Raw genomic sequence first — 14,956 nt, forward strand, 5'->3', positions numbered from 1 at the left:
AGTATTGCAGTCGTTTGGCTGTCTGGAGTGCCAGCGTTCTATTTTTTACCTGTTATAATATATATGTATATATATATATATTCACTTAAAACACTGAAGGTTACAGGGACGTTATAGTTAGGTTCACACTTTAAACCTCCAAAACCATAGAAATTCACCTGTTATAGCTATAGTTATCTCGAGTAACTATAACTCATGCCCTAAGGTAATTACAACTCGCACCCCTGTCATGCAGGTTTTTTCGTCAAAAATTTTACTGTAAATATTACATTTATATTATCAATGATGTTTTAAAAGATGTCATAAGTGCAGTAATTTGTGGGGTAATTAGCAGTGCATGGCTCAGGCGCAAGTTATAGTTACCTTAAGGCACGAGTTATAGTTACTTGAGATAACTATAACACGTGAATTTCCATGGTTTTGTACATTTAATATGTGAGCGTAACTATAACGTCACTGTAACCTTTGGTTTTTTAAGTGAATTTCTATGTTTTTTTAATTCTATTTCCTAACTATAATGTCCCTGTAACCTTTGTTTGTTTCAGTGAATTTCTATGTTTTTTTTACCATATAGTAATTTTCATTACTATATGTTAATCCATCCAGTCCCTGCGACCAGCCCCTCTAACCACCCAACCCTGACAGAGAGAAGGGAGAGATTGAGAGAGAGAGAGAGATTTAGGCTTTGATGAATGATATACTTAGAATTAGATATTTCTGGACAAATTGAAGGGAAAAATGTTTTTGTCAATTGAAAAGTGAGATCACCTTTCAGTATGTAACCTAAATATTTATAGTTGAAAAGAAACTAAAGCAGGAAATGACCACAGACTCACCTAGACTAGAACCGTTAACCTTTAGTCTGCATGTCTGAGATCTTAACTACTAGGCCAGAGGTGACTCCTTACTGTGAAGTGTCCAACTTAGCTATGACATTCAACCCACAGATTTTGAGGGGAAAAATACTTTAATGTTCCATCAATAGGAATGTTTAACAGTGAAAACACTGGAAAATAAAAGACACACTGCAAAGAAATACTAGGATTTGAACCTTCAGCCTACTGAGAGACAGCACAAGGCCTTGACCATTAGGTCAGAAGTGACTCTGTTCTGCTCTGCATTCAAACGTAACTATAAGATTCTTCCCAAACATCTTGCTAGTGTGACTCTTTGAAGCCACTGTATGGAGAGATTATTGTAATAACAATCTCTATCTCTTCCATCCCTTTATGGGATGGAAGAGAGAGAGAGTGACAGGACCAAGGGGGAGCCTGAAGACCCTGCGGTGCTAGCCAGCTCTCTGTGTCCTGCAGGAGCTGGCATTGCTCCCACAAGCAGGGGGCTGTTTTAAATAGTAGCTCCCTGCTTGTGGAAGCAATGTTTTCATCTTTTTCTCTGTGTGCGTATTTTCGTGCAGAGAAATAAATTAAAACTTCACTTTCTGCAAGTGCAAGCTGTTTGACAGCTTTCACTTGCAGAAAGTGAAGTGTTTGCTATGACTTGGCAGGAGCTGTCAAAGCACCTGCCATGTCAGAGCAAACAGCTATGTCCCAGAGGTGGGTACCCCAGAACATAGCAGGAGCCAGCCCTGGGGGATGGCGGTCCCCAGGGCCATCATTGGCTCAACAAAGGGGGGGCCACACAGCCCCACTCCAACATAAAATAGCCCCAGGGATGGGCTCGCCTGGTGACTCCCCGGGCTGCAGGGGGCCCCCGCATTATATTTGATTGTAGCCCTGGGAGCTGGTGGTCCCCGAGGCTGTAGGGGACCACCAGCCCGCATTGTATTATATTAAAGCCCAGAGGATGTGGTTGTTCCCGGGGCTCCGGGGTGAGGTGGCAGTCCCCAAGCATCACAATGCCCTAGAAGGGTGGCCTTGTGCACCCCCTCCTTTATTTCAAAATGCCCCTGGGACCTGGCCCACCCTTGGGCTTCATAAAAACAAGCGTGGGAGCCCGTGCTTGTTTTTTTAAAACATTTTTGAGGCAACATTTTTGTGAAAATAGTGCTTTTTAGACCTGGCGGGCCCCCTTGGGGCCTCATTACCACAGCTGAGGGGGTCACGGTGTACCTACCCTGGTCCCTTTTCTTTTTTTTTCACTTTTTTTCTGGGACTTGGCTGAAGCCGAGCCCCAAAAGGGCTGACAACACTATCTGGCCTGAAGTATTGGCAGCTAATCAGAGCTCTGCATCTCTGTGCCTGAGCTCTTATTATTCGTGTAGTCGTCAGGGAGGATCCACGGCCCTAGATATACAAATTTATTTTCTCTCCAATAGCTTAAAAACTACTGAACGGATTTACACCAAATAACCAAAAGCACAATCTGCAGAACAAAATCTAGCATTCTGCCAAATTTGGTGTAATTCAGTCCAGCAGTTGGGGATGTATCTTAAAACTCCTATGGGAATTACCACGGGAAATGCACATTTTTTTAACCCCCTTTTTTTCGGCCCCCACTTGACGGATCACCCTGAAACTTCTCATGCGCAACAAGAATCACTGGCACACATTTTTGTGAAAATTCAACAAATGGTACCAAAGATATAGGCAAGTCAAAAAATGCTTTTTCTATAGAAGCATGGTCCTCACTATAACCACCTAGTGGCTACCTGCTATATTATGAGAATAACAAAGCAAAAACCAGATATGAAGTCCGGCCCGTAGGAAATCAAAAATAAGAATGCCCATCACATAATCTCTTTTTGAGACTTTCAGTTTTTTGTCATGACAAATGGAACTTGGAAGGACATTCTATAAGTCAGTAAATCTAAAATCAAATGGCTCCAAGTGAACAAAAATTGTAAAGTGACTACCCAACAGAAAGGTCAAACACATCTCACTGAATGAGGTGAAAATAATCTACAAAATAAATCTGATCTTCCAGAATAGATTGGACGTCTGACAATCAGGAACAACTGTTAAAGCTCTGTCCTTCAATCAGACAGTAATAAATGCAGATCTTTTAGAACAAGTGCACGCGTCATTGGAAATGAACACTGGTCACACTTGAGACACCTGCTGGAGAAGGTCAGTGAAGGAACCAGACACAACAAGTTAGTAGTCACCAGTGCAGAACCTCGAAGGAAAGATTCCTATACCTAGACATATACTCTACTGAGTGCAGTCTCCATAGGCAAAAAAAATATCCAGAGAGAAGCTATTGCTCTATACATCTCAACACTGTGTCCTATTCTAATGGCCAGAAGAAGTTCCACCAATGAACATCAGATCAAGGGCGGAGAACACAGAGAACATGGTATATTTTGTACACCACAAACACCTGCCCCAAACTTTTATCTCTCAAGCCACTGATAGCACTCAGGCTAAGTACAGAGTGGGCATTTATTGCATTGTTATGTTATTATGCTATGTGATTTTGTAATGCACACATATCACCCTAGATGGGTAGCCTGGCAGCTAGAGAAAGTGGTGCTGCCCTGCCAGAGACATATGGGAAGAGTGAGTTTTTCAGTTTTTTCGGAATTCTAGAACTCAGAAGGTGACTCTCTTGTGTGAGAGGGAGGTTGTTCTCGTTTCAGGCGTTAAGAGCTAGATACAAAAAGTGTGGCTGCCGGCTTTGGCTCTACATATGAGGGGGACATGGACAAGCAGCAAGCTGGTGGACCGCAAAGGTCATGGAGAAGATAGTAAACGTACAACTGTCTCACTTCCTAGAAGACAACATACTCGACGTCTCCCAGCCTGGATTCCGCAAAAAACCACAGCACCGAGACCACGCTCATCTCCTGCACAGACGACATCCGGACCAGATTGGACAAGGGCGAGACCGTCGCCCTCATCCTCCTAGACCTCTCTGCAGCTTTTGACACTGTATGCCACCAAACCCTCCGCACACGCCTTTTCGATGCTGGAATTAGTCACAAAGCCCTGGACTGGCTCACCTCCCTCCTCTCCGAAAGAAACCAAAGAGTTTGCCTCCCTCCTTTCCGGTCTACAGCCACCAAGATCATCTGTGGGGTCCCCCAAGGATCCTCCCTCAGCCCCACCCTCTTCAACATATACATGGCTCCTCTCGCCAACATCCTCCGCCCCCACGGCATCACCATAATTTATTACACTGACGACATCTAGCTCATCATCTCCCTCACTAGGAATCCAGCTACCGCCAAGAATAACCTGCATGCCAGAATCCTCGACATCGCCAACTGGATGACAGCAAGCCACCTCAAATTGAACTCAGACCAAACAGAGATCATCATCTTCAGCCCCAACAAGGCAGCATGGAACAACTCTTGGTGGCCCACCACCCTCGGACCACCCCCAACACCCACCACCCACGCACGCAACCTTGGCATCATACGGGGCTCGTATCTCTCCATGACCCAGCAAATCAATGCCATATCATCCTCCTGCTTCAACACCCTTTGCATGCTATGCAAGACTTTCAAATGGATTCCTTTAGAAACAAGAAGAACAGTCACCCACCCCTTCATAAGCAGAAGACTGGACTACGGCAACGCCCTCTACGCAGGGACCACAGCCAAGCTTCAAAGAAAACTTCAGCAAATCCAGAACGCAGCCGCACATCTAATCCTCAACCTCACTCGCCACAAACACATATCCACCCACCTCAGATCCCTACACTCGCTGCCCATCAACAAAAGGATCATTTTAAAAATCCTTGTCCAAGCTCACAAAGCCCTCCACGACACTGCACCTCAACGAACGAGTCAACTTCCACATACCAACTCGACAGCTCCGCTCCGCCGACCTCACTACAGTCCCCCGCATCCAACGCACCACCTCCGGCAGCAGATCCTTCTCCCACCTCGCCACCAAAACCTGGAACTCCCTCCCCACCAACCTACGCAAGACCCAGGGCCTCCTAACCTTCAGAAAGCACCTCAAAACATGGCTTTTCGAGCAGTAACCGGCCCCCCAGAGCCTTGAGACCCTACCGTGTGAGTAATGCACTTAAGAAATGTATTTGATTGATTGATTGATTGAATGACGATGTCTGATAGGGGTGTTGAGGCTGATGCGGCAGGTCAGGTATGCAGGTACTTCGTTCTGCAGTTCTTTCTAAATGTGCGTGAGTAACTTGATAAGGGCGTGTTTGTAAATGGGGAACAAATGTAGGTCTTGGAGGTGTGTGGATATGTGGGTGTGTTATAGGAGTTTAAGTGTTTGGAGGCTGTGGTCTGTATAACTTGGAGTCTTGGTGAGCAGTGTGGTGCTAAGCAGATGTAAAGCGTGTTTTTAGTTGTCCAACTTGAGGGCAACAAGGGCTTGAGTAATAGTTCAACATGTGTAGAGCTGAAGCTATCTGAAGATTTTCCTGAGGAGCTTAAGGGGGTGGAACCAGGAGGAAGCAATCAAGGTAATCTGGTTGATCATCAAGATTTGACTCCTATCCCTAAGTTCATGATCCCTAGGTTCCTAACTTGGCTCAATGGATTGGGCGTGGGTCCTAATTTGGAGGTCCACAGGCCAAGGGCCAGAGTGAGGTGTCTTTCCCAAAGAGTACCACTTCCGTTTTGTCTCATCTTCAAGCAGTTGGTCTTCATCCAGCAAGCAACTTCTGACAAGCTGTCAATTTTGTTTGGATGGACGTTTCCTGGGAGGAGACAAGATGATGAGTCGAGACAATAGATGATGCGGGCAAGAGGTGGCATGTAGACTTTGAAGAGTTTGGGGCTGAGTGATGATCCTTGGGGATGCAGCAGATCAGGCTGGAGACAGAGGACTTGTCGGGAGCCAGACTGACAGCCTCCCTGCCACCCTTGAGGAAGGATTTGATCCATTGAAGTGCAGCCCGCATATTATGGTCTCGTAAAGGCATTGAAAGAGGATTGGGTGGGAGACTGTGCTGAAGGCAGTTCAGCAGTCGAGAAGGATGAAGGTTGCAGTGTTGCCCTTGTCCATGATGAGATGGGTGTCTTTGATGGCAGCGAAGAGGGCAGACTCGGGGCTCTGATTTGGTCTGAATCTGGATTGGGATTGGTTTAGGAGGTGGCTGTCGCTGAGGGGGTCAGCCAGTCGTTTGTTAAGGACATTTTTCCAGGACCTTTGCTGGGTAGACTTGCAGGGACATGGGTCGATAGTTTGACCAGTTTGTTTGGGTCCACAAAACGTTTTCTCAGTGGTGGTATAATGTTTGCTTATTTCCAGGTGTTCAGTAAGGTGGCAGTGGGGACAGAATAATTGAGTATTGGAGTGTGGGCTGTGCAGATGGGTTCCCAACCTTAGGTGAAGGTGAAGTGCAGGCATGGGTCCGAGGGACCTACCGAATGGCCAGAGCGCATGGTGGTGGCGATTTCTAGGGGAGTGGTGGTGGCCCTGCATGTCAGGGCGGTTTCTAGTGTGTTCTGCTCATTGTGCTGGAGGGCTTCAAGTGTGGAGAGGTCCAGCTAAGTTGCAAAGTTGTCCTATATTGTGTTGGTGCTGTTGCTAAAGTAGTGAGTGAGCTATGGGAAGAGTTCTTGGAAGGAGGAGATGGTCATGGAGCTGGCAATGGAGAAGGTAAATTCCTTCACGATGAAGAAAATTTCTTCAGAACTTTTGTAAATCTGTTCAGTCAAGGCTGAGAGTTTGGTGCATCGGAGTTGCTGGTAGTAGTGCCAGAGGGCATATCTGTGGGTCTATCTGTCATGGGTGTGACACCATCAGCATTCCATCTCTTTGCAATGTTGTTTGGTAAGTCATAGGTCATCAGTGTACCAGCTTACTTGTGAGCTTGGTAGTGAAGTGGTGGTGGTTTTGAGTGTGGCCTGGACGTCCGCGAAGGCCACGATCCAGTTGTTGAAGTTGGCGATGTATTGTGAGTGGTGGTCTTGGAGTATTAGGCAGAGGGCTGGGAGGTCTATGGCCCAGGTTGTTTTGGAGATTAAGTTCAAGTTGCTTCTTGCGGTCTTGGTGGGTGCTGTTCCCAACTAGTGGGTTAAGTACAGGTTGAAATGGAGGAGCGAGTGGCCGGTCCAGGCAAGGGGGCTTGTCTTGTCTACCGTGATATCTGCTGTGATATCAGAGAAGTTAGTGACAACAGGGGCAAGGTTATGCCTAGCAATGAGGGTGGGGTCCTTTGCTCGTTAAGTAAGCCCGAGTGTGTTCAAGTATTATGAGTTACCCTACATATAACAAGTGCTCAAAATATATTTTGGAGACAGAGCTTTTGTATATTTTAGTAGGGTGCGTTAAATAAAGAAAAACTCAAGTCAAAATGCTTTTGTATTTGTGAATTTCTTCGTTTACTAGACTTTCAAATGTTCTGTCTATTTTTTATTCCCTGCGACTTAATAATTACATTTTAAACGACCTGGTCAACCTGTTATTTACTACCATGATGTGAAAAGAAGCATCTCATGAAGAAATATGAATGCAGAATGTAGTTACTCACTCCAGCCAGCATAGAGAATACTGTCATCGGTGCTTAGAGTGTTTGTGCAGGCTTATGCATTCCATTCTAGTATTCATAAGGCACACCATAAATGCAGTCTTTTTGAAAATGATGACCACAGCCATATGATCAATCCCTTAAAAAGAAGAGTTACAGCCCAAGGCTAAGATTGCGTACATGGACGGAAAGAAGCAGGACAAGCACATCCAGAAAGAAAAAATACTGGTGTTACATCTACAGAATTGAAGGACACACAAAACATGCGACAGAGGATGCAAACAAACTGTGCAGGGTCCGTGTTTTTGCCCTCAAGACATAACATTGAGAAAAAGTACAGAGATGAAAATATTGAGTCTAATCCACACCTCCTTGCTGATCTCAACCTGCAGTACCTTGTTAACAACCATCCTCTCTCCCCCTTTCATTCGGAATCGTCCCATGAGGGAGTTTTAGAGCCAGACTTGTCCACACTAAATCCTCAGGGGAAAATAGTATTTCGACCCAGTTTATGCTTTTTTACTTTCTCCCCATTCTTAGGTGGCTGCAGGTGTTTCTTTTCATGAAAGTCCAGGAGACATTAAAAAGTAAAAAGAAAGTAGGCAAACTCACAGCTGTCTTCTGATCACATCCTGCGATTCGATACTGTAGGCCTGGCGGTCGCCTTCCTTCAAGCGGTACTTGCGCTGCAACTTGGCCAACTCGCCCTCCGCTGCAGTAACACAAACTCACAATCAGGAAAATAAATATACGAGAAAACCTTTGCTGCTCTCTGCATTTGTGTCTTCATAGTGGGCACACTTTGTACAGACAGGTAAATGGATCTGCTGATAGTCCCAGAGTTAGCTTAACTATTGGCATTTTAGTGGCAGCTACTCACATAGATGGACTTGACTGCAGGAAATTGGACATACCAGTGTCAAAGTCTGGTTTGGAGACACAAGACACAGTGGTGGTCATGCTCTGCGCCCCTTCACTAGAGTTTCGCTGTAGGGTGCAGTACACCTGGTCTTGTGCCATGAAGCTTACAGCCAAGAACTTTTACATATCGCCTTATCCCTTCTGTTCCTTTATGAGATGTGAAATGGCAGAAATTTAATATGCACAAATACCTCGAATAAAAAATGCAATAGAGCTATTTTTTGAGGCACCTGAGCAACGAGACATCAAGAACGCTACAGAAGAGGGGGGCATCCTTAACAACACAGTCACTAACGAAGCATTTAGAGCTGGCTGCTGCTTTGGGGGCACAGTCAGAACGACGTGCAGATGATGGCACAGAGAGGCCTCAAACATGATGGAATGACAGACAAGCATAACATATGGTGGAACGATGCCTGGAAACCCAATTCTTGAATGGTGCAGCAATACTAACCTTCAGCTAACATCAGGCTTCGGACCACTAAATATGTAGCATCTCATCTAAGCACTTGACCTCAGGGCAAAACGAGGAGCACCCCACTTGTTACTTGTGTCAGTGTGAGGCTACTGACACTGTCGCCCAGGCCCCCATTATTAGCTCATCCACCACTGATGGGATCTGAAGTGCACTTCAATAGCTAAGTTAAAGGCAGTGGGCACATCAGGAGATACCGAAGACTCCTGAGCGTACTGAGATTGAATTTAAAGAACAGATTCAAAGGGGCAATTTTACACGAGATACAGGTAGGTGTCAATAATGAACAGATGTATGTGTCTTGGTGAACTAATACAAGAGCATAGGTCAGGATGTTGTAGGCCATCGTAGAAAACATTCTTGGAGCCATCTTGATTGTTTTGTTTAGGAGGGCAGTAATCAGAAACGAGATAACTGATTACAACTTTTTGTGAATTATTCTGCACGTGAAGAGCCAATAAAATTCTCATCGTTCAATTCCATTCTTTGTGTCCACTATTTCCCTACTTTGCTTACTTCAATACGTGGATATATAATTTTGGGCCATTCTAAATTGGGTTGTTCACATGTGGAATAAGTGAGGGGGTAGAAAACTTGTAAATTACAATTACTGAACATAATGTGCCAGGAAGCTGTGCCTTTCAACCCAGAGAAATATACACAAACTTAACTATTAAAACATAGGTGGTTTGAGAAAACAGCAGAAGATTGCAGGATGCATGCCTTAGGTCCAATGGCAGCTATTCCGTAGCAGATGGCATTAGACCGGAAGACCTGACTTCCTGAAACGATCTTCTGAAAGAAGGGTTTCGCAATCTCCAAGATCAAAAAGATGCATCCCTTGAAATGTTATTTGCCAGATAAGCAGGAGCCATGCCAAGTAATGTCATATATACTGAACATAGCTTACACTTGCTTTAATTCTGGTGGCCACTAGAATTCAGTGAAGAATTCTCCAGGTGCTTGAAACATAATTTAACGATATCTTTATTTGCAATGTTTTGCACGAGCTAGAGTGTCAAACACAACTCAAACATGAACTATTTGAAAAAATATGATCCGTAAAAAGATACTGTTTAAATTGCTTTCCACCCTATTCCCGTATAACTTTTGGAACCCACTTCTACTTCACACCGTATACACTTACAGGTCAAACATGCATGGTAAATGCATGCAAAGTACATGATCTTGCGCTGAAAAAATATGTGGTAATTGCCTGTTGCAGGAAATGAATCGAAGCAAAGGTAACATACCGTCCATCACAGAAGTCGCAATGGGAGTTGGCTAGAACACCTCCCATGGTGGTTCCATCAACTATCAGGATTAAATGGAAGCTAAGTTTATGGGGAAATGTTGGAAAACTGTCTTAACAGCTTCTCCAAACCGATCCTTTGGGATTACTTACTCTCACAACTCAACATATCCTAAGCTGGAGACAACTCTCTGATTACAATAATGGTGAGTGATTCTAATTTTGTTTTGGATTCCAATGAATTTCGTCCTGGAGAGTTCTAACATTGGGGCCCTTCTAAGATTGGAGCATTCACTTTTAGGGGGCTATACTGTTCGTAGGTTCTTTTGTTTGGTGGAGCAAGGCTGGAGCATTTTAATATTGAGGTATGCTAATGTTGAGTAATTCTACTATTTGAAAGTTCTAATAATACAAGGTTAGACTTTTGGGGTTCTGCTATGGTAATGGAATGTCCAGATTTCTGTTGGGATGTTTCAATGTGAAGGTTTGTAGCACTGGAGGGGTGGACTTTTTTTAGCATCCTACAGTTGTGAAGTTGTAATGTTGGAATCATACAAAATGTAGAGATTTTGATAGCTTAAAATTCGTAATATAGACGTTTGTGGTGCTGCAATACTGGGCGGGGGTAATGTCAGGAGTTTGTAAAACTGAGTTAGCTATGTTTGTTTTCCCAGGCTTTGCGGCATTTCTGAAATATTTCTGTCTCTGGAATTCACATCATTTGCAGCTACTTTCCTGAGGCCAGCGAGCCTTGGTATAATAAATAAACAGAGGGCTCTTTTATAGCGGTGATGATAAAAGCAGAAGACTTGTGACACAAACACACTGACTCTGTTTATTAAAACGAAAGAGCAAGCGCGCCTATACTTCTTGCTAAATTAGTCACCGTGCTTTGGATGAAAACATTTCAACCCCTCCCTAAACAAATATGTGTACAAGAAACAAAATAACAGTCGTTTTCACACCCTCCACGAACATTGGCAAATGCAGCAAAAATGTGGCAGCCATCAGAATAACCGTCCAGTTGCAAAATTTTAAGCAGCTCTGGAAAAATATGATCCATGATGCTCAGCAAAAACAAATTACCAAACCAACAGGACATGGAAGGGAGCACAGAGAAAGAAAAGAGACCCACCCAGACATACAGGGCTCTGGACACAAAAAACGCATGTTTGTCGTTCAGAATCCTAAATAGCCCATGACCAGATATCCTTCAAGCCTTTATACCGAACATCACAAAGAAGTCTCTCACGATTTAAAAATCGCTTTCGAACTTTACAGTGTGATGTACATAACACTGGTCGCAAATTGCTGCCAGCATTTTTTCAACAGTGTGGAATGTTGTGATCTGTCCTATGTACTAATAAGTTGGTTCACAAAATTCTGAATCATAGTGGGTCACAATCCGACCTGCCTCATCGATATTCATGGCCCCAAATCTCTTAACTGCTCTGGAGTTCCCCTAACCCTTTGTCAATTCTCCCAATGCAATATGTCCCTAAGCTCAGCTGCAACCAATGAATCACAATATATGCAAGCAGTACGTCGCTCTGAACACAGTGGTCTCCTACTAACTTTGTATTATTCCTAACTCCTGAGATGTCTCCCAAAGTCTTGATGAACTAGGGAATCTCGATGACTTGATGAGCTGATTATGACCCTTTTCTGACTGTCTCATTAGATTCCTGTTCCTCGATCTGGAAGTCCCTATTCCTGAGTTTGCACCTAAGTTCAATGTATATAATGTTAACAGTACTAATCTTGGGAAGTGTAATGACGATATTTCATGAGGCATAATAAAACCCCAGTGAGAGTTTGCAGTGATGGAACAAGGTTGGGATAGATGATGACCTTCCTTCTTCAATCTGCTGTTGATGTTGCTGGTAAATGGACATAAACCTGTAAAACATGTGGGGATGGAGGGGTAATTAGAAACAAGCATTGGGAAAGCCAGTAGATCTCACCCATAAAACCTATTTGTGTTGGCAATGCTTTTTAGGAATGCTGTATAGCAGCTTGGCTGCTGCACAACATGGCTATTAAAAATAAAAAAAATATATAGACACAATATTGCGGCTGCCATGTCATTTTGCACGAACACGCACAACACACACGAACATACCTATAAAAGAACACATCCCTTTTTTATTTACTGTTCTGAGATGGAGCTGTAAATTAAAAAAGGGCAGCGCAAAAGTGCTTTGGAAAAAAGGTTTGGTGGGTTGCGGGAGCAAGTTGGGGAGTGGATGTAGATGAAGCATCACAGCAGGTAGGCGTAGGGGTGACACATCACAGCAGGTAGGGGGGAGAGGCACCATGAGGGAGAGAGAACACAGGTGAAATAGAGCAACAAGAAGAACGCAGGGGGAAGCACACCGACAGGTAGCAAGACAAGCGCGAGAAAAGGCAACATGGAGAGGAACATGAGGGAGTGCACGAAGGAGTCAGTTGCAAAACACATGCACTGTTATGGAGAGCTTAAACAAACAGAAAAAAATCATTTTCCTAAAAGCGCGCAGGCGAAGCATAGCAAGCAGCTAGCCAAACAAAGAGATGATAAAGAGGCTATGCTCCAGGGGAGGGCTGAATACAAGATGGACTGGCTGAAACAAGCAATGCCATCCAATACAAAAACAAGCAAATAAGAGTGACAGTAAAGCCAACCACTGGTAAGCAGCGGCTGTGCTACAAGTCTCTGTTTGATCTTGGTAAGCCCACAAAATGTCTTTTGCAACCAAACACCTTGTTCCGGTTTGATAGGCACGACCTAAAAAGAACCTAGTGCTCCTTTTTCACATGACCAGAAGTAAATACGCCCTGAGAGGATATTGAGGGCTTATTTTAAAAATCCATTTAGAAGCGAAGCTGGCTGCTATTAATCCTGTTTCGGGCAACGTTTTAAAATGAACGAATGAAAATTGATATAGCACAAACAGGTACCCAAACGGCATCACTTGGCCCATTTTTCAGTCTAAACCATTTAAACCGATCACCGAAGTGGCAGGAGCACAAACCATACACAATCTGCAAACCCTCCACAGAAGTTTATAGAAAATAAATTATAAATTAATATTAAATAATTATTTTTAGATCTGACTAAAATCCTAAATCGTATTGCAGCAACGTGTCATGAGAAGAAAGAGGAAGAGGAGTAATGTGGCTGAGTTAAATTCATAATAAGTTTCAGAAACAATAGGAGTTACATGTAAAAGTTGTAAACAATAGTACATTTTGATGTATGGTGTAGAGAGCAGAGAGAGCAGAAGAGAGATGCTGCAAGAGGAGAACCATATTCTGAACCAGCAATGTTGTTTAGGCCCCAATACAGGAATAATAAACATGAGTATCAGAAATATAATTTTGATTCAGCTGATGTTGCTAACCCAATACATATAACTAATTGTAGACTGAACCTATTGTATAAATAATATCGTGACAGAAGCTTTGTAGAAGGTGTGAGGCTTCTGCCTCTCTTCTCAGGGAAAATGAGAAGTTAACACCTTGTTGCATTTTCTACACGTCTCTCCTCTTTAGAAAAATAAGAATTCCTATTCAAACTCCTACTCTTAAGAGAATAGACAAAAAAGCAAATTCACAATGCTTGCGATCCTTTTTTGTTTCGTAGCACAGATCCTAAGGCAGGGTGCATTATATTACATGTGAGGGCACATCTGCATATGCCTCTTTGATGTTCGGTTCCATTACTAGATATTGCAAGGAGCCAGGCAGCCATCTTAAGGACATGTACTGGGCACTGCTCAACACGAGTTACCCCGCTACATGATGGCTGCATGGAAACTGATGGTGTCTGGTATCAAACACCTCATCTTAATAAATCCATACTGATGCCAGTATCGTATTTATTCTGTCATGAACCGAGAAGGCACCTTAGAGGTGCCCCTGAAACTTACTAGTTTTCTAGTGTGCTGGCTGACTGGTATCGGCCTGCCTGCCACCAAAGATGAGGTTCTGACCCCTGTAGGTGAGAGCCAGCACTCTCTGAGGTCAGGAAACAATGCTCCGGAGAAGGTGTTACCACCTCCTCCAGCAGGATGGGTAGTGAATCTGCATACCAAAGCCAGGGGCTTTAGAGCCCCTGTCATCTTTGCTATGCGACCCCGGGCCTCCTCCAGAACTGGAGAATGCCACTGCCTGCCCTAAGGCCCATTTGGCGTCAGTACAGGTGGGAAATTAGTTATGCAAGTTGGCGTGTTGCACCTCCAGGTTAGTTACACCCCTAAGGTAGGCTACCTAATGTGATCCATGAAGGAAGGGTTCCACCATCTTGGTTTTGGTGGAATTAGGAACTCTAACTCAGGACAATGCCCACTCCACACAGGAAGTCACCCCAGGGGTAAGTAGCCCATTGGCTACTATCCTACACTTCCTTTAATACCCCTAAATTCAGTATTCAGGTGGCACCCTGACACCAGGAACTTAAATTCATCTGCCTCAAAGAAGAAGCACAAAGAAGAACCGAAGACCTGAGAACTGTGGACCAGCAGCGAACATGGCACAAAACCCTGTCCTGACAATCACAAAGATGGACTTGTCCAGAAGTGGAGCAGCCTCTCCAAACCCTTGAAGAACTGCCCAGCATTTCACAGATCCAGCAACATCTCCCTTGAGGAGCCACTTCTCTGCACCAGCAGGCAGCACCTGCAACTGACTGCCCGGTTCTCAGTTTTGCTGACCATGGGTCCATCCAGGGGGCAACTCGCAGTAAGAGGATACCGTGTATCTGGGAGGTTAGCCCCGTCAACCCATCCAGTCCTCAGAGCCCCACCAGAACCTACCTGCACCAGTACCCGGGGCACCACGGCCAGTTGCAGGCACCAAGACTTGTTTGTGTTCACTCAAACACCACCCCTGCCAAAACTTACCTGTAAGTCGAGGGACTTCAAAGAAAGCTAACTCCACAACAAGAGAGGTCCTGCTGTGTTTCTTTCTCC

At 44.3% G+C, this 14,956-nt stretch overlaps 1 protein-coding gene across 3 annotated transcripts in view; it reads right to left on the reverse strand.

Annotated features, from left to right (window-relative positions):
- Positions 1–14,956, reverse strand: part of ODAD1 (outer dynein arm docking complex subunit 1) — a 113,367-nt gene that overhangs the window by 76,963 nt on the left and 21,448 nt on the right. For all 3 annotated transcript variants that reach the window (XM_069200672.1, XM_069200673.1, XM_069200674.1), the window contains one exon: positions 7,969–8,068. In XM_069200672.1, the coding sequence (XP_069056773.1) occupies positions 7,969–8,068 (100 nt within the window). The remainder of the gene's footprint in view (positions 1–7,968; positions 8,069–14,956) is intronic.

The sequence above is a fragment of the Pleurodeles waltl genome, chromosome 7, assembly GCF_031143425.1.
Source record: "Pleurodeles waltl isolate 20211129_DDA chromosome 7, aPleWal1.hap1.20221129, whole genome shotgun sequence".
In the NCBI taxonomy this organism is placed as follows: Eukaryota; Metazoa; Chordata; class Amphibia; order Caudata; family Salamandridae; genus Pleurodeles; species Pleurodeles waltl.